Genomic DNA, 25,010 nt, shown 5'->3' on the forward strand with positions numbered 1-25,010 from the left:
AGCGTTGTCCAAACCCTCCTGGAGCTCTGGCAGCCTTGGGGCCGTGCCCACTGCCCTGGGGAGCCTGGGCAGTGCCCCAGCACCCTCTGGGGGAAGAACCTTTCCCTGAGATCCATCCTAAATCTCCCCTGGCTCAGCTTCAAGCTGCTGGACCTAATCAGCCCCTGCCCTTGCTGTCTGGAGTAAAGGGACACAGAAACCAGAGGCAAACTGGGCATAATTCTCAGGTCTCCCTCCCAGTTTGCCAGGCTTTGGGATGATTTAATCCTTAAATGCATGGGAGCTTGTTCCCTGATTGTGTCACCTTCAAAGGTGACTGGCTACTGTGCCAATTCTGAGAAGGACTGGAAAAGGGAAAGGGGGGAAGATTTCAGCTGCCCTTGATTTAAGAGAGATCGTGAGATGATCCAGATGGTCATGCTGGACTTCCGTGGCACTGATGCCTTGGTGGTGCCTTTCTCTGCAGGTCCTGGTGCGGACGGAGCCGCAGGGGATCCGCTACAAGTTCAACGCACCCGTTGGCAGGGACGGCTCCAACCAGTATTCCTGGCACTACACCCCATGGACCAAATGCTCCGTGCTGTGTGCAGGGGGTGAGGTTTGATCCCATTTTAGTTGGGGGGGATACATGTCTGCACTGCTGGGACTCCCACTGTTGTGTCTGGGCTGCACGAGGCAGAGCACGGATAGTGGTGTCTGCTCTGCTCTGCTCTCAAGGAGCTCTTGGGTCTCTCCACGTTCTCACCCTGCACTCAGCCAACACAACCCTGTGGGCAGAGTGCCAGGGCAAACAACCTGGGGGCCACTTGCAGCTGGAACATGTGTGGGTGGTGGAAGTGGTGGGAGGTGGCATATCATAGAATCATGGAATGGTTTGGGCTGGAAGGGATCTTAAAGCCCATCTTCTTCCACCCCTACCATGGGCAGGGACACCTTCCACTAGCCCAGGTTGCTCCAAGCCCCGTCCAGCTTGGACTTGGACACTTCCAGGGATCCAGGGGCAGCCACAGCTTCTCTGGGCAACCTGTGCCAGGGCCTCACCACCCTCACAGGGAAGAATTTCTTCCCAGTAGCCCATCTAACCCTGCCCTCTGGCAGTATCAGAAGCCTTTCCCCCTTGTCCTGGCACTCCAGGCCCTTTTAAACCCATTTACTTATGCAATGCATCAAATCATGGAATGGCTTTAGATCAGGAGGGACCTTAAAGCTCATCCTGTTCCACTCCCTGCCATGGACAGGGACACCTTCCACTAGCCCAAGACCCATCCAACCTGGCCTTGGACAATTCCAGGGATGGGGCAAGGACATATTGGTCAATCACAGTAGTCCCTCTGGCCTCAGATCCACATGTATGTGAACAGAAACACCACTGGTGCTTCCCTGAATCCCTTGAGCTGGTTCCCATGGGGATCGACACCAAGGTTTGGGCCATGTCTTGTGGCTCTAGAGATCCTGGCTGTGAGGGACTGAGCTGGTGTTCAGAAGAGAAGAGCTTAATAATGTTCCCCATTTAAAGCTCAGGGCCCTGACCTGGTCTTGTGTGCTCGACCTCAACCAAGAGTTTGTCTCCCTTTGTTCCAATTATTCCCCCCAGTGCTGCCCAGGAAATGTCACAAGGCCAAGGTTATAACAGGTTTATTTGAGGATGAGATCCTTGGAATGCTTTGATCCTCCATTCTGTGACATGCCCTGGCTGGTGACCTTTAGGTTCGCAGATTTATAGAATCATTAAGGTTGGAAAGGTCCAAGACCATCGAGTCCAAACTGTGACCAATCCCCACCTTGCCAACTAGGCCAGAGCACTGAGTGCCACGTCCAGTTGTTGACACCATCATTTCACACCCCCAATTTTTACTGGAGATGTCAGAGGAGGCCTTGGTGATGAATAGAAAAGTAGGTTAAGGCTTGAGGTGCAGGGACAAGTGGCTGATCTGTCACATCCCCCCACGGGAGCAGAGCTGTGGGGCCAGTTCCATGTGAGCCCTCACCGTCCTCCCCTCTTTCCTCCTTTGCCTCTTTTCTCTTGGCAGGCAGCCAGATCCAGTCTGTGGTGTGCAGGAAACTTTCTGATGGCTCAACTGTCTCCAACCATTTCTGCAGCCCTGAAAACAAACTGCTGGAGAGGCAGAGGCTGTGCAACACTGAGCCGTGTCCCCCAGCGTGAGTTCCGTGGCAGGGAGCAGGTGGAGGGAGGGAGGGTGGGAAAGCCAGTGTGGAAGAGGGTGAAATTCCCCCCTGTCTGCCATTCCTGGGTCAGAGTCCCCCACCACAGCAAAAAAAAAAAAATCCTGTTGGTCAGGTAAAACACAAAATTATCCAATTATTCCAAAATTATTCCAAAGGATCCTTTTCCACCTTCTACCAGTTTTAAACCAGGATGACACCAATGTGTGAGACACTGGTAGGGTATCCAGGGGTGTCACTGCCTGGCTAAAGCAGCTCTGTTGCAGAAGAAAGGAAGATTTCTCCTCCCAGATACTCACTGAGTCCTTCCAAAGTTGTCTCAGCCCATCTCTATCTGTCCTTGCCCCTCCCTTGAAGGGAAGGGGAGATGCGGAGGAACTCTGTGGTTCAACCAGAGCTGCCTGGGAGGCTGTGACCAGAACAGGACCAAGGACTGAGTGCAGGAGCATGAGGACAAGGACAAGCCTGGCTCACTGAGCTCCTCCCAAGCTCTGCTGTTTGTCCTGTCTCCAGGTGGGTGATTGGGAACTGGTCCGAGTGCAGCCGGAGCTGCAACGAGGGTGTCCGCACGCGCAGCGTCTTCTGCAAGCGCAAGATCTCCGCCACTGAGGAGAAGACCTTGGATGATGCTTCTTGCTCCCACCCACGGCCAAAGATGCTGGAGCCCTGTAACAACCAGACATGCCCTCCAGAGTGGGTGGCCCTGGACTGGTCAGAGGTAAGAGCCAAAGGAGGGATATGGAGATGGGGATGGGTCTGAGGAGCAGCTGAGGGCACTTGGCTGGTTCAGCTGGAGCAGAGAAGACTGAGGGGAGACTCCTTGGGGGCTGCAGCTCCTGCTGAGGGGAGGCGGAGGGGCAGGGACTGAGCTCTGCTCTGGGACCAGCGACAGGACCCAGGGAAGGGCTGGAGCTGTGCCAGGGGGGTTGGGATGGATCTCAGGGAAAGGTTCTTCCCCCACAGGGTGCTGGGGCACTGCCCAGGCTCCCCAGGGCAGTGGGCACGGCCCCAAGGCTGCCAGAGCTCCAGGAGGGTTTGGACAATGCTCTGAGGGACGGGGGGGATTGTTGGGGTGTCTGTGCAGGGCCAGGAGTTGGACTGGATGATCCCTGTGGGTCCCTTCCGGCTCAGAATATTCTGTAATTCTGTCATTAACAAGAGCCCTCACTCCTCAGAGGGCCCTGGTCTATGAGGCAGTGTCACTCACCAGGTCAGAGCTCACCATAGAGAGCATAACCTGGGGAATGGTCTTGTAGCTCAGGACACAGGGAAGGTAGGAGGACACATCAGGGAGCCAGAGTTGCCTGTCTCTGCTCCTTGCTGGACCCCCTGACCTGTGCCCCCTGTGTCCCCTCCCTGCAGTGCACCCCGAACTGTGGCCCCGGCTTCCGCCACCGCATCGTCCTGTGCAAGAGCGGCGACCACAGCGCGACCCTGCCCACGGCCCAGTGCCACGAGGCCTCCAAGCCCCCCACCAGCATGAGGTGCAACCTGCGGCGCTGCCCCCCGCCCCGCTGGGTCACCGGCGAGTGGGGAGAGGTAGGGACACTCCTCCCCGTGGAAAACTCCCCAGCCCCTCAAATCCTCGTGCACATGAGGCTTTTACCAGCCAGCACAACCCCATGTGGCCACCACAACTATCTGGGTGGCAGGGTTCCTTGCTCCCTCCTGGCTTATCTGTGGCAGGGTTCCTTGCTCCCTCCTGGCTCAGAAGGCCATGTGATGGTGGCCCAAGGGCACAGCTGACCCAGGAGTCTCCCAGGCCTAGCAGGGCCCCGTGGAGGTTGTGTGAGGGCCACCATGGGTACCTCGGGTCAGCAGGGCTGTAGTGGCCCAGCTCCATGTAGGGCCACTGCTGGTCCTCCCACCACAGCCCAGCAGGGTAGCACTGACAGTCCTTCCTTCCCTCAACACCCCTCGAGCTGTAGGGTGACACTGGGGTGCAGGAGGCCTGAGAACAGCCAGTGGTTTAGGGCAGGATGGAGAGATCCTCACTAAGTCCTGGAGATTCAAACCAAGCCTTTTGGGAAGTGGGGTAACAGCACTGTCATGCCAGGAGGTCCCTGGGGAGGGAAGGGATGACCACACCCAGCACCCTTTGCACCTCCCAACACCCAGCACATTTTCCTAAAGCCGTGGTGGCCGCCACAGCTCCCTGTGTGCTGTCCCCACAGTGCTCGGCCCAGTGTGGCCTCGGCCAGCAGAGAAGATCCGTCCAGTGCCTGGCCCACACCGGGCAGCCGTCCAGTGAGTGTGTGGAGGCCCTGCAGCCCCCGGGGATGCAGCAGTGCGAGACCAAGTGCGAGTCGGGACCCACGGACAACCCTGAGGGTGAGGGGAACGGGATCTCTGGGATGGGAAACGTGGGGCACTGCCAGCTCAGGGGCTGCGTGGTAAAGGGACATCAGAGCCAGCACAGCCCGAGCTGGGCTCTGGGGTGAGGAGACCCCATCCCTGGAAGTGTCCAAGGCCAGGTTGGACGGGGCTTGGAACAACCTGGGCTAGTGGAAGGTGTCTCTGCCCATGGCAGGGGGTGGGACTGGATAGTCTTTAATGTCCCTTCCAATCCAAATCATTCCACAGAGTGGTTGGGTTGGAAGTGGGGCCATTCTGTGTTCCAGTGCTGTCTCCCACTGGGGGACAACCAAGTCAACCTGATGTGCTGTGACCCTGAGAAATGGAGTAACTTAAGGCCTTGATTTGAAGCCGTGTGAGGATACTGAGGGCACTTGGTGTGTTCAGCTGGAAAGGAGGAGACTGAGAGGAGACCTCACTGCAGTTCCAACTGCCTGGGGAGGGGCAGAGGAGGGGCAGGGACTGAGCTCTGCTCTGGGGGGACCAGGGACAGAACCCCGGGGAATGGCCGGAGCTGTGTCAGGGCAGGCTCAGGTTGGATCTCAGGAAAAGGTTCTTCCCCCAGAGGCTGGTTGGGCACTGCCTAGGCTCCCCAGGGCAGTGGTCACAGCCCCAAGGCTGCCAGAGCTCCAGGAGTATTTGGATGATCCTCTGGGGCATATGGCGAGACTCTTGGGAATGATCTTATGCAGGGCTGAGGGTTGGAATCAATGATCCATGGGGGTCCCTTTCAACTCAGCATGTTCTGTGAGTCTGTGAACTGCACTTTGGCAGACTGAGGTTTTCAGCAGTGAGGTTCTCAGTAGCTTCTTCATTACAGCATCTTGCTGCTTCCTGGCAAGAACACCCCCAGGAGCTGGACTGGGGTTCTCCTCACCTTGAGGCAGCTGTAACTCTGCTTCCTTCCCTCTGTCTCCTCCCCAGAGTGCAAGGATGTCAACAAGGTTGCCTACTGCCCGCTCGTCCTGAAGTTCAAGTTCTGCAGCCGGACCTACTTCCGACAGATGTGCTGTAAAACCTGCCAGGGGCATTAGGGACACAGCCTGACCCCTGTGGGAAAACTGGAAGGCAAAAGCTATGCTGGAGGGTCACCGAGCTGGGCCCTTCCTCTCCAACCTGGGAATCTCCTCTGGCTCCAACACAGACACTGCTCGTGCTTCCAGTGGGAGCCAGCGCCACCCAAACCCCCAAAACCAGCAACCTTCGCCCCCTGAGCTTCACGATGGCAGGTTCCCAGTTAAACCACTGCAGCTCCCAGCATGGATGAGCGGTGGGAGAGTGGGAATGTGGGCAGGGACATTACTTGAAGTTCTGATGTTGTTATTTATTAGTCGTGAGCCCAGGTCCTGCCAGTGGGGGAAGCAGCACCACTCACCTCATCCTGTTCCATGCCCGCGTCCGAGGGTATCACAGAGCACCGTGGTCTGCAGTGGGAGCCTGAGCACACCCAGGGGTGCTGCCATTCCCTCGGGATCCCAGGGGAGACAGGGAGGAGGGTCTGGGTGCCTCGGGTGACGAGCTTGGCGTGTGGCTCCTGAGGAAGAGCCGCTGTGGGAAGTGGGGTTGGAGCAGGAATTTTGTTTGCATCCTGTCACCTTGGGACCTGCACCAGGGCAGAGGGAGCAGGTTACTCCACGGTGACACCAGTTTAGCTGGGAGAGGGGAGTTATTCAAACACTCATAACGACCTACTTTGATTGGGGTGTCCCCCTATTTTTCCTGTCACTTTTATGGCCATATCTATTCCTCGAAGCATGAGTGTGTGCTCAGGGTTACGGTCACTTCATGGGCATCAAGGTCATGCTGGGCTGCAGGGAGCAAAGCAAAGGAGATACAGGACACGAACTGTCCTGCCACGGTGTCCCCATGGCCCTGACTCAGGACCAGCCTGCAGGTCCTGCCCAGAGAATGCCAAAGCCTCTGAGGCTGCTTTGCCTCCAAAGGTGCTTTACTTCCAAAGGTGCTTTGCCTCCAAAAGGTGCTTTGCCTCCAAAAGGTGCTTTTCCTCCCAAAGGCAGCCTGGCCATGTGCCACTGTGGCCTCGGGGTGCCAGTCCCAGTGCCACCCGCTCCTCTGCCCACAGGAGACCTCTGGTGACGGAAAAAGAGCAGGCTTGACATTCCTCCAGGTCACCTCCTGTCCAAATATGGGCCAACACGTGTCTTCTCCATGCAGAGGAGATCTGACTTCAAATCTCCAAAGCACATTCTTTCTGTTACCATTATTGTTGTTATCACTACAATTTTCAGGCCTTTCCACATCCCAAAGATGGGAAATCTCATCCAAAGACGTTTTGTTCCTTTAGGGTCATCCCTACAGTGTGGGGAGGGGTCAGCCCTCTTTCCCCAGAGCAAAACTCTGCACCCTCCCAGCCTCCCTGTGTTACTCTACCACCTGTATTTTAATTTTCACCTGCTCCTCGGCCGATTCGCATCTTCTCTGGTGCTCAGCAAACCCCGCCTGGCTGGGGGTCCTCATTTGTCTTCCTTCCTGGTGCCATGTTCCGTTCTGACATTTTGGTGAAGGGAGGGGGTGTTTTCACCTTTTTATATAGATATATATATAATGAAAAATGTTTAACATACTAACTCTGAGGAGGAGCGACGTTAACGGCATGATTTATAATAAAGGAGTAGCTACGATCCCGGGCACAGCTCCTGCTCCCAGTCGTGTCTCGTCCCCACACCACCACGATCCTCATGCCAAAGGAGGGGGTTGGGAGCAGGGGAGGTTTTTCCCAAGGGACTGGAGAAGGTCAGAGAGGTGGAGATCCACGTGTAGGACCCCAGGGTCACAGAGACCCGGTGTTGGTAATGCTGGTCTGGGCCAGCAGGTCAAGGGAGAGGATTCTGCCCCTCTGCCCCCCTCAGGTGAGACCCCACCTGCAGAGCTGCTTCCAGCTCTGGGGTCTCCAACATCAGAAGGATTTGGGGCTGCTGGAGTGAGTCCAGAGGAGGCCACGGAGCTGCTCTAGGGCTGGAGCCCCTCTGCTCTGGAGCCAGGCTGGGAGAGCTGGGGGGGTTCACCTGGAGAAGAGAAGGCTCCAGGGAGACCTGAGAGCCCCTTCCAGGGCCTAAAGGGGCTCCAGGAGAGCTGGAGAGGGACTGGGGACAAGGGATGGAGGGACAGGACAAGGGGAATGGCTTCCCAGTGCCAGAGGGCAGGGATAGATGGGATACTGGGAAGAAATTCTTCCCTGTGAGGGTGGTGAGGGGTTGGGATGGAATTCCCAGAGAAGCTATGGCTGCCCCATCCCTGGAAGTGTCCAAGACCAGGTTGGAGCTACCTGGGATAGTGGGAGGTGTCCCTGACCATGGCAGGGGGTTGGAATGAGATGAGCTTTAAGTTCCCTTCCAACTCAAACCATTCCACGATTCTGTGATCTCAGGATGATGTGTCTTCAGGGGACAGAGGGGACATGGCAGTCAGAGCTGTCTCAGTCCTTGGCTTTCTGCCACAGCAATGGGTCATCTCTGCTCCTCAAGTGTGGCCTTTTTTATTTAAAAGACCTGAAAGAAAAAAAAGGCTCTGAGCATCCCTGCCAGACTGCACCAAGCATCCACCTGTTCACCCAGGTGAGTGGCCCCCACAAGCAGCAGAGGTGGGGACACTGTTGGACAGGGCCACCCCAAGGTCCCATGGCAGCAGAGCCACTCTTGTCCTCCCCACCCCCAGCAAACCCTCACGAAATGAGGAAGTGGGAGGAGAAAAAAAAAATTAGTCGCAATTTGTAGTTGCAGCAGAAACACAAAGTGCTCCGGGATGGCACCAGAGCCTCAGTGACAGGAGCACGAGCACCCCCGGGGGCAGGACACAGGGACACCATGGTGAGTGCAAGAGGGGCCCTCCTGGGGCCCCCCCACCCCATCCCCCTTAGGCACCCTGGGGATGTCACCCCCTCTTCCTGCCACCTCAGGGCCACCTCAGGCCTGTCCTGTCCTGCACCCACAGTGCTGCTTCCTGGGAAGTGCCAGGAGCCTGCCAGAGTCCCTGCTGGAGAGGGGACAGTGTTCCCAGGCTTGGGGACAGGGAGCAGGCTGGGGGAAGAGCTGGGTCAGGACACAGAGGTGAGGAGCAGCCAGGGATGGGTGCCAGTGCTGGGCGCAGGGTTGGTGTCCCCCAGAGCAGGATGGAGCCCACCTGGGCATGAGTCTGAGCTGACACAAAGTGTGTTTGATTTTGCTGTGGTACCCACGGGTGAATCTTGTGTTCCTCCCAGCCCAACTTCCCACCAGAGCTTCTGGGTTTGGGGTGCTGATGAGGTCAGTTGGGGGGTGGGCAGAGTGTGGGGTGGTGGGTGCCAGCCCTGTGCCCCAGGCCAGGAGGGACCCTCTGGGCGTTTGCCCCCATGGCTGGACCTTGCCCCCTTGGCAGATGCAGGGAGCAGGGGCTGCAGGCAGCACATGGGGCTGCTGGAAGGCCAGTGGACACATCTGGAAGTTGCTCCGGAGGCAGAAGAGGAAGATGAAAGCTCTGAAAATTAGGAAGATGTTTAGACATCGAGGGAGAGTCTCCACAGCGGGGTCACAGCCGTGTTCTCCAGCCCATGGCCTGCTCTTGGGGGGATGCTGTTCCCAGCCACCACCACCCAGACAGGAAGGGGACAGTGGCCAGGCTGGAATCAAAACTTCTCCCACCCATGCCCGTGGCTGCCACCTCTGAGAGACTGCTCAGCTGCTGTCCCCCAGAGACATGGCCACTGTCCCCTCCCCCCTGCCACCCAACACCTGGAGATGTTTTGTGCCTTCTCCAAGGGCCGTGGGGCTGCACAGCCCAACCCCCAACCCCTTCCAGCCCCCATCCCAACTCCTGCCTGTGCCTGGCTGTGACAGTGATGTAACAGCCCTGCTGCTCTTCTCGAGGTTTCCGGTGCTTTTAAGGTGTTGCTGCTTCTGGGCCTGCCCTGTCTCAAGATAAACCACCTTGGGCTGCATCCGCTCCCTGCTCAGGGCTTACAGGTTTTTTTGGTGGTTTAGGCCTCAGCTTTGAAGAAAAACAAGATGTTTTGCAAGTGCTGCTACAAGGCTGCTCCCCTCCCTGCCTCAGTGATCCTGTCTGAGCTCCAGGGGCATCCAGAGCCCCAGTGCTGACAGTCCCCATCCCACATGCCTGGGGATGCTGCTGGGCTCCTCATGTGTCACCTGCCGTGCATGGCATCACTGTTGGAGCAAAGTCCCTCAGGCACAGAGGCTGCAAAGGGCAGCTGGAAGGTCAGGGGTGGGCAAAAGCTTCTCCCTGCTTAGCATGAGGATGAAATGGTTTCCTGGAGATGTTTGGTCCAGGCACCCTTCCCTGGGGACCTCTGCTCTCCAGTTCATCCCTAAGTTCATCCTGGGGCAAAGGAGGGGACCTGGACAGAGGAGGGGACTGAGGAACTGCTGCCCTAAACCTCTAAAAGCAAATTTTGTGCCCCCACTCCCACAGGGTGCTGCCTGCAGCCCCATCCCCTGGGGGCTCACTGGCCACCAAGCTTGGGCAATGCCGTGGTTTTGAGGGATCATAATTCCTCTTCATCCTCCCCCAAGATTTTAGTGAGCCCCAGCCCTGCAAACCCCTTGGAACATGCTCAGGGAAGCCAGGTAGGCTCTATGATCCCACAAACAGGGTGGAAACACCCAGAGCCTTGCAGATGTCCAGGACAAACCCTTCATTGAAAGTGAGCCGGTGTTTTCCTTGCAGCTGAGAGCCAGGAAAACACCTGAGCTGGCCCAGAGGAAGAGGAGGTGGTGAAGGCACACATTCACCACTGACAGCTCTGAGCAGTCGTGTGACTGAAGGAGAAGCTCTGGGTGTCAGATCAAAATATCTGAGCTTTCAGTGCAGGAAATGCTCATATTTGCCTTAATTTGGTGCCAGAAGCAGTGCCAGAGGGTTTGGGATGATGGGGACACAGAACAGAGGTGTTTGGCCCCCCATGGGCTTTTCCTGGCTCTCTCCTCTCTGCCTGAAGCACAGGGTTTTGGTTGAAGCTGGGCAGCTCCTGGGGTCACTGGCAGCTCCCTGGGAGCTGAAATGGGTGACCGAGCCCACCTGCATTTTCCAGGTGGATTTTCTAGGGGATATTAAGATGGAGGGCAGGAATAGGAGGGGAAGGCAAGAAAAAGACTCATAAACAATAAACAGGAGGAAGAGGAGAAGCTCCCCCAGTGGTTTCAGGCTGTGTGAGCAGCCCCATTACCCCTTGGACCCCCAGAGCTGACCCAGCTCCAAAGCCAAAAGCCCCTTCACCAGCCATGGGGTTTGAGTTGCATTTGGGGTTTGGGGGGCCATGAGTGGTATTTTGGGTTGCAAAGCCCAGCAAGGAGGGAGGTGGACAGGGGGAGCAGCACGATGGTGCAGAGCTCCACATCCCATGAGGGTCCCTCTGTCCCCCATCCCGATGGTGCTGGGTGGTGATGAGCCCCCAGAGATATTGGGGTCCAGAGGCCTGAAATCTTGAGAGGCAGCAGGAAAATGAAGCAAAAGGGGAAGAGGAGAAAAGGGAAATGGAAAGAGTAACAGGCCAGGGGCGATGGGGGAGAAGTGAAATCGGTGATGGAGCAGTGGGGGTAAAAGAGGAACCACGAGGGACAGGCCCAGAGGGGCCACGGGCAGGGCCAGACAGGGTGTCCCCTTCAGCACCTCACCAGGGGCCACACGGGCACCACAGCTGTGCCCAGCATGTTCCCCCTGCAGCATTGAGGGTGAGGGGAGCCCTCAGGGGAATTTCTGCATTGGGAAATCTCACCCCCCGCTCCCAGGGCTGGGTTTACCCCACAAGGGCTTAAACCACAGCCCAGTTTTCCTGCTCTGCCCCAGAAACAGAGCTGGGCAAGTTGGAGGACAGCTGGAAAGAGGGTGCTGGTGTCGCCCTGGGCAGGGGGAAATGGTGATGGGCCACAGTGGCACCTCTGCCCTGAAACGAAGAGGATGTGGGTGGGCAGAGGATGCCACCACCACCCTTCCCCTGCGTTATTCTGGTGCCCCTTTGACTCATAAGCAGAGCCTGTGCATCAGCTGCTTCCTTAGAGCTTCGTTAAGCTCCGCAAGGAGCAGGGGTGATGGTGCAGATGTGCCCACAGTCTCAGCACCCTGTCTGCTCCTTGTCCGGTGCCAGACCTGTGGTGAGGAGGGATGCAGCCAGAGGGGTGGGGCGAGGCCTGGTGCACTGGATTTGGAGCTTTGGGAGCTCCCAGCTTGGCCAAACCCCCTCATTGCACCTATTTTGGAGCCACAGCTGAGCTGGGGGCCAATCATCGCTCCCAGCAACTCCAGGGGAGTTTTGGAGCTCCACTCCCAGCGGTGGTGGCCCCTGTGACACATTCCCTGTGTCCCTGCAGGGCAGCAAGGAGCGCTTCCACTGGCAGAGCCAGAATGTCAAGCAGAGCGGTGTGGACGACATGGTGCTGCTCTCCAAGATCAATGAGGAGGCCATCGTGGAGAACCTCAAGAAGCGTTTCATGGATGATTTCATCTTTGTATCCTCCCCAGGGCAGCAGGATGGGGACAGGGAGCAGCAAGGATGGGCTCCAAGGCTTTGCCAGGGCATGGGACAAATTGGGGCTGCCCCAGTGCTTGCAGAGTGTCCTGTCCTCACACTGGTGGGATCAGCTGGAGGAATGTTGCCATTCCCAAACTGACTTGCACTTGGCACACAGCAACCAAGACCCCCATCCTGCCATGCCCTGGGACCCACTTTGGTTCTTCCTTTGTGGCCACAAAGCCCTGAGCAAAGCCCCTCATCCGCTGTCTCCTGCTGCTCCTGCATACCTGAGACCCACCTGCCTGTGACAAGGGGGCCAGACCTCGTGGCAGGAGTGACCATTGTCCCCTGTTGCAGTCACCACCCTCCCCAGTGCCCGCAGTGTGGCTGCAAACCCAGGCAAACCCTGGGTGGAGCAGGAGCATCCCTGCAGGCACAGGGAGGAGGTGCCACCCCTCACTCCCACCGGTGTCAGGACACATGGGACATCCTCAACAGAACAGGGGGCAAAGCTCCCTCCCTGCCCAGTGTTGCCCTCCCGTGCCATCCCCAGCCCAGTCCCTGCTCCCATCCCAGAGCTGACACTCAGAGCACCAAGCACGAGGCTCTGTGGCTCTCAGGCCCGTGCTGTGGGTGGGGACGTGTCCTCAAGCCCTTCCTTGCTCACCCAACACCTCCCTGGGGACGTGGCCGGCTCAGCACCACCATCCCAGCTTCTCCTATGCCCCAGAGCCCCAGGGGGCAGAGCGGGGCACGGTGGGGGCTCTCTGGGCTGACAGCAGGGCTGTCTCCTGCCCATGCCGCTGGATGTGGTTTCCCTGAAGATGCAGCTCTGTCCTTACAAGGCGATGCTGTGCTGGCCAGCCGTGACACAGCCTCCTCCCCTGCAGCCCCGGGACTTCACGTGTGTTTAGGGGCTGGCTTTGAGGTTGGCCTTTTTTTTTGTTTTGGAGGAAAAGGATACCCCACACAGCGTCTTTCTTCCTTTTTTTTTTGTGTTGCTGTCTGCAGGGCTCCATCCAGCCATGACTCAGCATCCTGCACTTCTGCATTTCCCAGAAAAGCCCCTCTCTTCCTGCCCTTTGGTCACTCTCCCCCTGCCCTGCTCTCAGGTGGGACAAAAATAAGACATCAAGGGTTCAAAGTAATCTCACTGGCACCACTCTGTCCCCAACCACCATCTCCCCATGGTGCTGGGGGCTCATTCAAATCCTGCTGCTGCGCTGTTTCCAGGTGCAATTCCCTGATTTTCCATTCTCCTGCCCACACTGAGTTACCTGGGGATGCTGCAGGCAGGGGCTGAGGCAGCAGAGTGGCAGCAGGGAAAGGCAGGAGCCACAGTTTCTTCCCTCTCAGTGCCTCAGTTTCCCTGACTGGAAAACAGGGATGGGCTCCCGCTGCAGAGTGAGTGTGAGCAGAGTGTGAATTCCAGGAGACTGTGGGATGCTGGAGATGCCCCGTTTGGAGTGGATCCTCAGCCAGGCCAGGGAGCTGAGGGGATGCTCCTGCTGTGCCCTGTGTCCCTCACACCACCAGGGACACCTCCAGGCTGAGGGGGCAAAGCCAAGTCATGGCAGTTTCTGAGTGGAAAACCCTCATGGCATTCCTGGTGCAGCTTCCAGGGCGTGGCAGGGACCCCAAAACCACCTTCCTGCCGTTGCTCTGATGCTGCCTCCAGGGTGGGATTGGGCAGTGGGAAGGGAAAGGACACAGAGACCTTAACCTGCCACCCAGACCTACATTGGGCCTGTGCTCATCTCCGTGAACCCCTTCAAGCAGATGCCGTATTTCACTGACCGCGAGATCGAGCTGTACCAGGGCGCGGTGAGGCTGCCACGGGCTCTTTGGGTTCAAAACCCCTGGGGTGTCCCCTGAGGGTCCCCCTCCTCCCCAGCCCTTCAGCTGCTGCAGGGGTCAGTGCTCCCCAGCACGTCAGTAACGAGGCTCAGCAGCAAACCCACATTCCTGGGAAATTCAGCTCATAAATCCACACCAAAGCAACCCAAACATGGTAAAATCCAGCCGAGTGGCTCTGCCTGATGAGCTTCCTGGGGAGGAGGGGAGAGTCAAAAAACCTCAGACGTGCTGCTGATGAGCTCATGTTTGTGGGAAGGGACTAATTCCCATACGGGGAAAGTTAAGGAGATTTGGGGTGGGGGCTCAGGGAGGGGGGTTGGTGGCTGCTCTGTGCTCAGCATCACTGTCCCTGTCCCCTGTTTAGGCTCAGTATGAAAATCCCCCCCATATCTACGCGCTGACTGACAACATGTACCGGAACATGCTGATCGACGGGGAGAACCAGTGTGTCATCATCAGGTACTGGGGGACACTGGGCACAGCTGGGACCCCGTGTCACTGCTCTGGGACAGCATGCCCCAGCACCCCTTCTCCCCACACCCAGGGACTTCCCAGTTAAACACAGCAACCATGTGATGGCAAGAAGTGGCTGGAGTGTCCTAGGGGACATTGTGGTGTCTGGAGGGACCCCGATGTCCTGGGCCACTGGGTGGTCCCAGGCAGGGCCAGAGCCTTGTGCAATGCACCTTTCCGGTGGAGTGTTGCAAGGGAAATGGTCAGGATGTGGGGCAAGGCCAGAGACTTCCCCTTGAGGCTCCCAGGTCTCCCTCCTCCCCTCCAAAACCCAGCAACAAGAAATCCAACATCTCACCGAGCAATGCTCTGGTCCCACTTACACCCCAGAGCGCCTGGGCAGCCCTGTCCCCAGGGGGAAGGTCACAGCCCCCAAAACTCACTGTCACCCTCTGGTCCTGCTAAAGCATCACCCCCTGAAGCCCCCCAGGGCAGGTGACTCTGGTGGGACCATCTCACAGCCTCCTCTGCTTTGGCATTTGCACAGCGGAGAAAGTGGGGCCGGCAAAACGGTAGCGGCAAAATACATCATGGGCTACATCTCCAAAGTGTCCGGGGGTGGGGACAAGGTGCAGGTAGGTCTGTGGTCACCCCTGCCACGGGGCACTTCACCTCCCAAGCTCTCCCCAGCCCCCGACCCCCCCACAGAGCAGCCACTTCTGGGCTGGGGACATACAAAGTCCCCAACCCCAAGGCCGTGGGGCACAGCTGGATGGCCCCCACAGCTCAGACCTGTCCTTCCTCTGCCCCCAGCACGTGAAGGACATCATCCTGCAGTCCAATCCGCTGCTGGAAGCCTTTGGAAATGCCAAAACTGTCCGGAACAATAACTCCAGCCGCTTTGTGAGTGTTGCCAGGGCAGTGCAGAGGGTCACAGAATCACAAATTTAGGTTAAAAAAGACCTTTAAGATCATCGAGTCCAACCATTAACGCAGCACTGCCAAGGCCACCCCTAAACCATGTCCCCAGGTGCCACATCCACACAGCTTTTAAATCCTTTCAGGGATAGTGACTCCACCACTGGGCAGCCTATGCCTGTGCCTGATCGCCCTTTCAGTGAAGGAATTTTTCCTAATATCCAACCTAAACCTTCCCTGGGACAATTTGAGGCTATTTCCTCTAGTCCTGTTGTCCTGTTGCTTATTACCTGGGAGGAGAGACTGACCTCCACCTGGCTCCAGGCAGTTGTAGAGAGCGAAGAGGTCTCCACATGAGCAGGGATACACATCCCAGCAATGCTCCTCACGTGGAGGGAAACAGAGGAGAGTGAGGGGACTCGGGGGAGTGAGGAATCCCAGCAGGGCCGTGGCTCTGAGCAGCATCTGTGCCGGGGCAGGGGAAGTACTTCGAGATCCAGTTCAGCCGGGGCGGAGAACCCGATGGGGGGAAGATCTCCAACTTCCTGCTGGAAAAGTCGCGGGTAGTGAGCCAGAATGAGTGCGAGAGGAATTTCCACATCTACTACCAGGTACTGGGGTGGTCAGGAGCCGCCGGGCTGGGAGGGGGAGCCAAAGACCAGGTAACTGCAGCTCCTCATTCCCTCGCAGCTCATCGAAGGGGCGTCCCAAGAGCAACGACAGAACCTGGGCATAATGAGCCCGGATTATTACTATTACCTGAACCAGACAGACACCTACCAGGTGGAGGGCACGGATGACCGCAGCGACTTCCATGAGACCATGGTGAGTGCCCGGGAAGGGGGTCCCTAAAGCTTCCGCGGCTGGGTGGGGGCTGATGGGCTCCCTGCCCTCCCCAGAATGCCATGCAGGTCATCGGCATCCGGGGCGAGGACCAGCAGCTGGTGCTGCAGATCGTGGCCGGGATCCTCCACCTGGGAAACATCAGCTTTCGGGAGGAAGGGAACTACGCCCGGGTGGAAAACGTGGACTGTGAGTAGCCAAGTAGCTCCAGGGGAGGGCGGGTGGTGATGGTCACAGAGACCCCTGGAAATGAGGGGCAAACTGTGTCACAAATTCCCTGGCAGAGGAGGGAGGTAGCACCACGTTAGAGATGGAGAAACTCAGGCAGCAAGCAAATGGCTCAACCAGGGTTTGATTAGCAAGGGGATGGATGGCAGGAGTCACTTGCTGCGATTTGGCAGAGGAAGGACCCACCCATGTCCCCATTCACTGCTGTCCTTGGCACTCGAACGGGACTGGGAGTTCCAGCCAGGGCTGTGGGTGTACAGGCAGCCCTGACCACCTCCCTGTTCTGCCCAGCTCTGGCCTTCCCTGCCTACCTGCTGGGGGTCGACCAGGACCGCCTGAACGAGAAGGTGACCAGCAGGAAGATGGACAGCAAGTGGGGCGGCCGCTCTGAGTCCATCACCGTCACCCTCAACGTGGAGCAGGCGGCCTACACCCGCGATGCCCTGGCCAAGGGGCTCTACGCCCGTGTCTTTGACTTCCTTGTGGAGGTGGGTGGTCCTCTGGGCATCACCATCTGCTCCAGAGTAAGCCAATCCCACTGCCTTGCACCTGTGGTGATGGCTTGTCCCCTCTCCCACAGTCCATCAACAGGGCCATGCAGAAGCCGTACGAGGAGTACAGCATTGGGGTGCTGGACATCTACGGCTTCGAGATATTCCAGGTGTGTGATCACAGAATGTCCTGAATTGGAAGGGACCCATACGGATCATCAGTCCAGCTCCTGGCCCTGCACAGGACACTCCAACAATTCCACCCTGTCCCTGAGAGCGTTACCCAAACTCTCCTTGAACTCTTTGCATGACCACTGCCCTGGGGAGCCTGTTTCAGTGCCTGACCACCTGCTGGGGGAGGAAGCTTTGCCTAATATCCAACCCAAACCTTCCCTGACACAACTTCAGGCCATTCACTTGGGTTCTGTCACTGGTCACCACAGAGATCAATGTCTGCCTCTCCTCTTCCCCTCATGGGGAAGTTGTTTCTTTGCTGTAGGAACCCAGCTGGGAATGTCCTTCCCTGCTCCTGCAGCAAGGAGAGCAGCTGGATTAGGGGGCCGTCAGACCCCAAGAAGGGTCCCTGGAGCAGCACCCAAAGGCTCTCTTGGTTGAGGTCCCTGGAATAAGCCAGAAGGGCAGAAGACAACTCAGCCCTGCTTTCTCTTTCATCTTTTATACCTTTGCAGAAAAATGGCTTTGAGCAATTCTGCATTAACTTTGTGAATGAGAAGCTGCAGCAGATCTTCATAGAGCTGACCCTGAAGGCAGAGCAGGTACAGGGGGTGTTGGGATGAGGGGCAGCAGGGCTGTGCCAGCATCCCAATTCCTGCACCCTCCCTCCTCCCTGGCACAGCTGGAGCGGGAGGGCTGCAGTGTATCCCACGGGCTCAGGAGCCCACACAGCTCTCCCTGTGCTTCCCCAGGAGGAATATGTGCAGGAGGGGATCAAGTGGACCCAGATCCAGTATTTCAACAACAAGGTGGTGTGTGACCTAATAGAGAACAAGCTGGTGAGTGGGGTCCCCTCTGCCAGGGGAGGCTTTCTTAGGGAGCAGAGGCACCCAGGGAGCAGGGGCTGGGTGGGCTGAGTGCTATCAAGGATGGGTGGCAGAAGCCAGTCCTGATGGGGAGCAGAGAATCACAGAATGGTTTGGGTTGGAAGGAACTTTAAAGCCCATCTCATTCCACCCCCTGCTGTGGGCAGGGACACCCTCCACTAGACCAGGTTGCTCCAGCCTGGACTTGAACCTTGACTCTCTTCTGCATCCTTAACCTAAGCTGAGGTTCAGCGTGAAACAGCTTTGACCAGCACAGCCAGGTGCAGGATTGGGACCTTTGGACACCCATGGCTTCCCTCTCCCTCTGCCAGAACCCTCCTGGGATCATGAGTGTCCTGGATGACGTCTGTGCCACCATGCATGCCACGGGGGAGGGCGCGGACCAGACCCTGCTGCAGAAGCTGCAGGCGGCCGTGGGCACCCACGAGCACTTCAACAGCTGGAGCTCGGGCTTCATCATCCACCACTATGCAGGCAAGGTACAGCACCCCAGACCCCACACTCTGCACCCCACACCCTTCACCTGGCCACCAGGGCGCGGGGCTGAGGTCCCCTCCTGTCCCCAGGTGTCCTACGACGTGAACGGCTTCTGCGAGCGCAACCGGGACGTGCTGTTCACCGACCTCATTGAGCTCATGCAGAGCAGTGAATTGTGAGTCCTGGCAGTTCTGGGGACACCCCAAAAGGGCTGGGGCACAGGGCAGCATCCTCAACATCCAGATCATAAGGGCTGATCCTGCTTTTGTGGGAACCACAGCTTGGGGTGCTCAGCATCCTGCATCGCCCCACGGGCCCCCCAGGTGACATGCCCCCAGGTGACATCCCAGGGCTGCAGGGCTGGGAAAAGGGGGGCTCACCCACCAGCACTGACCCTGCTGAGCCTGGAGAGCCTGGCAGCTCTCACCTGGGGACTGTCACCTCCCTTCCAGCGGTTTCATCCGGATGCTTTTCCCAGAAAAACTTGATTCTGACAAAAAGGGACGACCAACCACGGCGGGCTCCAAAATCAAGGTACGTCCCATGGGCTGCAGGACAGTGGCTGCCCCTGGGTCAGCAGCAGGGTGATGGGCTCCCACCAACATCTTTAATGCTCCAGAGGTCGATCCTTGCAACAGAAACAGGCCAATGACCTGGTGAACACGCTAATGAAGTGCACCCCACACTACATCCGTTGCATCAAACCCAATGAGACCAAGAAACCCCGGGACTGGGAGGAGAGCAGGTAACATGGAGCCCACAGAGCCCAGGGAATGGGACACAGCCATGGAGAGGTGGCCAGGACTGGCTTTCCTCCAAAAACTGGTCCCTCTGAGCTGCCCACAGATCCAGGGCAGAACGAGGAGTGTGTGTAGGCGCTCCATCCCCTTTAGGTGCATCACCCGTCTGAGCCCCAAGAAGCTCTCACGTACATCCCCACGCAAACAGGGGCCAAAGGGCCCCAGCAGGTCCCACCGTGACCTGCCATCCCACACTGTCCCTCCTGGCTCCGCAGGGTGAAGCACCAAGTCGAGTACCTGGGGCTGAAGGAGAACATCCGGGTGCGCCGGGCAGGATTCGCCTACCGCCGGCTCTTCCACAAATTCCTGCAACGGTGAGTCACCGTGGAGAATTAATTTAATTATTTAGATAGTAATTGTTTTATAAATTTAGGATAAATTAATGCAACCCCCTGCCATGGGCAGGGACACCTTCCACTAGCCCAGGTTGCTCCAAGCCCTCTCCAACCTGGCCTTGGACACTTCCAGGGATGGGGCAGCCACAGCTTCTCTGGGCAACCTGTGCCAGGGTCTCCCCACCCTCACAGGGAAGAGTTTCTTCCCAAGATCCCATCTAAACCTTCTCTCTTTCAGCTTGAATCCTTTCCCCCTTGTCCTTTCCCCCTACCTGCTCTTGTGAAAAGCACTTTATGTTGCTGTGAAGTATCAGGGGTGGTGGGAGCCCCAGATATCCTTCTCTTGTACCCCAAGTTGGCCTCCCAGTGCTGTGGATCATGAAGACAGAGCCAGGCAGCACCAGTACACACCTGTCTGAAGTGGGTCCTTCTCTTTATGGGATGGGGGATGGCAGATCCCCGCAGTCCAGCTGTGTCACGGCTTTTCATTAGGAAGAAATTCCTCCCTGTGAGGGTGCTGAGGCCCTGGCACAGGTTGCCCAGAGCAGCTGTGGCTGCCCCATGCCTGGAAGTGTCCAAGGCCAGGTTGGACGGGGCTTGGAGCAACCTGGGCTAGTGGAAGGTGTCCCTGCCCATGGCAGGGGGTGGGACAAGATGATCTTTAAGATCCCTCCAACCCAACCCCGCCTGTTCCATGATTCCCTGATTCAGTGTCTCTCCCCACAGCTACGCCATCCTCACCCCCGAGACGTGGCCGTCGTGGCGCGGAGACGAGCGCCAAGGGGTGCAGCACCTGCTGCGCTCCGTCCACATGGACCCCGACCAGTACCAGATGGGCCGGAGCAAAGTGTTCGTCAAGAACCCCGAGTCGGTGGGTGCCCCCCAGCCCTGCACCCCCAGGGACACTGCGGTGGGGTGTCCTGGACAGCCACACTCAGCACCCTGTGTCCCTCCCAGCTCTTCCTGCTCGAGGAGATGCGGGAGAGGAAATTTGACGGCTTCGCCCGCGTGATCCAGAAGGCCTGGCGCCGGCACGTCGCCATCAGGAAGTACGAGCAGATGAGAGAGGAGGGTAAGGCCAGGCAAGGACATTGACACCATCACCCCAGCACCCCTTTTAGGGTGTTTTTCATTAGGACAGCTCATCTACCAGAGTAGCATCCCGACTCCTAATCATGGCACTTATGAGGAGGGGTGTGAAGAGGAACCAGACCATGAGATGTCCAGAGTCTTTTCCCACATCTTGAAGGAGGGCACAGACTTCTTGCTCTCATTTCCAGCCCTGGGAGGGGCCGTAAGACAGAAGCAGATCCTTGTGCTGTCTCGTTCTGCATTTCATTACCTGCACAAGGATGGAGAGGAGTAGCTGGGAGTCAGCGTTGGCAGAGGGATGCGAAAGCCCAGTGGTCCCTGCCTGACCCCCTACAGGGGTTTTCCCACCTTCCCAAACGTGCAGTGAAAAATCAAGGAGGAAAATCCAGAAAGCAGCTGTTACCATCCCTCCTTCCCACAGCACAAGGATGTTTGAAGGCAATGAATGGGTTTCAAAGTCAGCCCGGCTCAAGCAGCTGGGATTCTTCCCATGGCATATAACAAGCCCCACTTCTTGCTGCCATGATCCGTGTGACAGATCCCACAGCTGGTTTGGGAGGGCTCTGAGCCGCCAGCACAGAGCCCTGTCTGACCAGAGTTGCTTTGGGATTCTTTCACAGCTGCCAGCATCCTCTACAACTTCAAGGAGCGGAGGAGGAACAGCATCAACAGGAATTTCGTGGGCGATTACCTGGGCATGGAGGAGCGGCCGGAGCTGCGCCAGTTCCTGGCCAAGCGGGAGCGGATCGACTTCGCCGACTCCGTCACCAAATACGACCGGAGGTTCAAGGTACACGGACACACCTGTGGCTTGGGACGGCCATGGTGGCTTTCCTTGGGTGGGATGTGTGTGTGGGGCAGGTGCCCCCCAGCAAACATCCCTCACCCCCCTCTCCTGTCCCTTTCCCAGCCCATCAAGCGGGATTTCATCCTCACCCCCAAGTACTTCTACCTGATCGGGCGGGAGAAGGTGAAGAAGGGCCCTGAGAAGGGGCAGATCAAGGAGGTGCTCAAGAAGAAGGTGGAGCTCCAGGCAGTGAGCGGAGTCTCGCTGAGGTGTGTCTCTTAGCTTGGGCTCCAGAGGGGGGGTCACCTCAACCTCCACCGGCCTCCCCATCCCCTGCTGGCCCCCAGACCCTTGTCCATGGTGCCCCCAGCCCCTTGTCCATGGAGGCACCAGATCATCGAGCTGTGAGGAGGAGGCTCCCCACAGGATGCTTTGCAGATGGGGCTTTGGAGGTCTTGGAGTTTTCCAGCCAAATCACCCTCTAAATTTCCTTGGCGTGGACCCAAGCCCAGCAGGGCCCCCAGTGCCAGCTGGCACTAGCCTTGCCTCCTACTGACACCCCACAAACTGGGGTTGCTCCCCCAGCACCAGGCAGGATGACTTCTTCATCCTCCATGAGAAGGACGCCGACAACTTCTTGGAGTCCATCTTCAAGACGGAGCTGATCAGCCTGTTGTGCAAACGCTTTGAGGAGCTTACCCGTTCCAAGCTGCCCCTCTCCTTCAAGGATACGTAAGGATGGGGGCCAGGAGAGGTGACAAAGCAGGACAGGGCCCTGTCACTGTGGTCTCATGGCCCTCTCTCTCCCCTAGACTACAGTTTCGGGTGAAGAAGGAGGGCTGGGGTGGTGGTGGCACCCGCAACGTCACCTTCATCAGAGGACAGGGCGATACGGCCGCCCTCAAAGCTGGAGGCAAAACCCTTATGGTCAGCATCGGAGATGGGCTCCCCAGGAATGCCAGTGAGTGCCAGGGCACCCAGGGGGTGGCAGGGGGGGCACACAGGAGCGCTGGGGCTGCAGGGCACAGCTGGAGGCCTGGGAATATTGGGGTGAGCCGGTGTGTGCCCAATCCTGCTGGGTTTGTGTCTCACCCAGGAGGGACCCACTTCTGCTGGGGTGATAGGGCAGCACAGGGAGCTTTGGGAACAGGACAGCTGGGTATAAATGGGGGGGAAGCCCCCTCAGCTGGCTCTGAGGACAGTCACTTAACAGAGGGCTTGTGTCCCCCCAGAGCCCACAAGGAAGGGGGCAGCACAGGGCAGAGGTGGCAGCAGGGTCCCAGCACCCTCCCGGACCGCCCCACCAGCACCCAGAGGTGAGGAGGGGGGTGCCAGGGAGGGGAGACCCCAGCCTGGATCCAACCAGTGCTGCACTCCCAGGGGGTGCAGGCTGAGCGTGGACCCCCCGTAATGCACCATCCTGGGATGGGATCTTCCAGGAGCTTGCAGGAACGGGGCACCCCAGTTCCCACAGGGTGATGGGCGGCCACAGAGGGACACCTACAAAGTGCCCCAGAAGCAGACACGGAGCCCACCGGCCACGGCACTGCCCCCCCCGAACACTGGCCACCAGCCCAGGACACGGCCCCCATCTGAGCACAACATGGATTTCCTCAACGTGCCTGACCAGGGGGTAGCTGGGTAGGTCCTGTCCCATGTCCCACTCCCTGACATATCCTCCCCTCCCACTGCCACCAGCACCAGGAGATGCTCTTTCCCCTCTGAGGAGCAGACCGAGTTGGGGCAACCTGCCTTCGCTGGCAGGACACATCTCCCAGGCTCTTGTGTATCCCAGTTCTCCCAGTCCCTGCACTGGAAGAGCCACCTGCAGGCATAGAGCATCCCATGGGTGTGGGGCAGCAGGATAGGAAGGAGGGTGCAGCACATCCTGGCCGAGTTCTCCCAGTCCCTGCACTAGGAGGACCCACCTCCTAGTAGACACGGAGCATCCCAGGGCTGTGGGAGGGCAGGGTGGGAAGGAGGGAGCAGCACACCCCCCCACCCTCCTGCCCTCCCCGTATGGACCTCGTTCCTCCCACCCCTCAGGATGCAGCGCCGGCGCAGTGTGAGCCAGCGGCCACCCCCAGCCCGGAGGCCCAAGGCCCAACCCAAGGCGGTGCCGCGGTGCCGGGCGCTCTACCAGTATGTCGGGCAGGATGTGGACGAGCTCAGCTTCAACGTGGGGGACATCATCGACATCCTGCTGGAAGGTACCAACCTCTGTCTTGCCCAGCTTCTCTCCCCGCTGTGGCAGCACCACCCCTGACCTGGCTGGTTCTCCCCTTCCCCAGATATCTCGGGCTGGTGGAAAGGCCGTCTGCATGGCAAGGAAGGGCTTTTCCCTGGGAACTACGTGCAGAAGATCTGAGCTGGGCGCAGCAACCATGTGGCCGGAGGCGAGGAGGGGGTCACCACCCTCCCAGCCCACCTCTGTGAGGCTGTGCCACATGGATCCATGGTAGTTCTCCACCAATGTTTATTATGGTGCAAGCGCTTCCCGCTGTGCTGGTGCCGACCACTGAATCCCACAGCTACTTTAGCTGGTGGCATTCCCACAGCAAGGACAGGCTCTTTGCTGCTTGTTCATACCCTGGGACTGAAACTATCACGGGATATAAATAGGATTGTTGTTAATAATTATGGTAAATAGTCAGACTCGGCAGATCTGACTCAGAAATTGGGTTTGGGGGTTTTGTTTCACACCAATGCCATCCCATGGCTCCCACTGGCCCCATGACAAGAGCTCTGATGTGGACAGACACTTACAGGAGGCAGCCCCATTCCACCCACATTAAACCCTCCAAAGAGGTTGAATACAGAAACCAGCTCACCCAGGAATTCAGCCCAGGCATCTCCACATCCCGGCATGGCTCTGGATCACTCACAGCCAGTGGGAGCTGCCAGGGCAGTAGCAAAGCAGGACCAAGGCACCGTCACCAATCCCTGATTTCTCACAGGTAAAGCTCCAAGGATCAATTAGACAAAGTCCATGGAGCTGTGACACGTTTTTCTGATGGTGGTCAGAAGACTGGGCCCCTCCAGTTTGCAGAGTGGGAGTCTCATCTATGGGGGGCCAGGGTCGATGCGTGGGGTGGAAATCACCATCCTTGGGACTCAGGGACACTCTACATCCCGAACTCCCAGGAGAGGATTCAGGAACACTCTCCACCCCAAACCCAGGACAGTGGGACAGCTGTGGCTGTGTGAGGGGTGTTGGATGGGGGCTGATTCCGACCCAGGGCTGTTCCAGGAGGTTTGCAGCAGGGGAAGGGATGGACGGGGCCGACATGTCAGGGCTCCTGTCGGCCCTCCCCGCCCTTCCCTCTCCCCCCCTCCGGAGGAAGTGACGACAGCCCTGATCCCACATGGCCCTGCCTCAGCCTCACATCCCAGCCCTCCTCTTCCTCCCTCCCGCTTCCCGCTGCCCCAGCACAGACCTGCTGTCCCACAGATGGGACCCCAGGGTGGGGGTGGCAGAGGGCAGGAATGCGCTGGGATAGGCAGTTCCCCATGACCCCACACTGAAAATGGTTCTTGCCCCCCAGCCCCAGTATGGGGTTTTACCACCCCTGTGGTCTTTGGGGTAATTTTTTCTCCAAATCACAGGTTTTTAGGATCCTTGCACTGCAAAGTTTTTTTTCCTTTGGTGGGGGGGTGGGAGCAGGCA

At 58.1% G+C, this 25,010-nt stretch overlaps 3 protein-coding genes across 10 annotated transcripts in view; 2 read left to right on the top strand and 1 right to left on the bottom strand.

Moving 5' to 3' along the window:
• Positions 1-7,181, top strand: part of ADAMTS10 (ADAM metallopeptidase with thrombospondin type 1 motif 10) — a 65,888-nt gene extending 58,707 nt beyond the window's left edge. Inside the window, exons 2-7 of the mRNA XM_017836407.1 lie at positions 467-593; positions 2,031-2,160; positions 2,698-2,902; positions 3,547-3,723; positions 4,359-4,515; positions 5,464-7,181. Of these exons, the coding sequence (XP_017691896.1) occupies positions 467-593; positions 2,031-2,160; positions 2,698-2,902; positions 3,547-3,723; positions 4,359-4,515; positions 5,464-5,573 (906 nt within the window). The 3' untranslated portion in view covers positions 5,574-7,181. The remainder of the gene's footprint in view (positions 1-466; positions 594-2,030; positions 2,161-2,697; positions 2,903-3,546; positions 3,724-4,358; positions 4,516-5,463) is intronic.
• Positions 1-25,010, bottom strand: part of ACSBG2 (acyl-CoA synthetase bubblegum family member 2) — a 196,344-nt gene that overhangs the window by 57,737 nt on the left and 113,597 nt on the right. The gene's annotated exons all lie outside the window — the stretch shown is intronic.
• On the top strand, positions 8,285-24,306 carry MYO1F (myosin IF). The gene is made up of 28 exons (XM_017836393.1): positions 8,285-8,366; positions 11,859-11,996; positions 13,736-13,825; positions 14,223-14,317; positions 14,859-14,946; positions 15,125-15,214; positions 15,709-15,840; positions 15,920-16,054; positions 16,129-16,261; positions 16,592-16,788; positions 16,881-16,961; positions 17,481-17,567; positions 17,718-17,804; positions 18,164-18,331; positions 18,419-18,504; positions 18,782-18,863; positions 18,968-19,074; positions 19,345-19,443; positions 20,191-20,335; positions 20,422-20,536; positions 21,177-21,346; positions 21,467-21,612; positions 21,929-22,075; positions 22,156-22,304; positions 22,576-22,659; positions 22,783-22,984; positions 23,390-23,553; positions 23,635-24,306. The coding sequence occupies exons 1-28, from the start codon at positions 8,364-8,366 to the stop codon at positions 23,709-23,711; spliced, it is 3,297 nt and encodes a 1,098-aa protein (XP_017691882.1). The 5' UTR covers positions 8,285-8,363; the 3' UTR covers positions 23,712-24,306.

This window comes from Lepidothrix coronata, unplaced genomic scaffold (assembly GCF_001604755.1).
Source record: "Lepidothrix coronata isolate B3197 unplaced genomic scaffold, Lepidothrix_coronata-1.0 Scaffold277, whole genome shotgun sequence".
NCBI classification, from domain to species: Eukaryota; Metazoa; Chordata; class Aves; order Passeriformes; family Pipridae; genus Lepidothrix; species Lepidothrix coronata.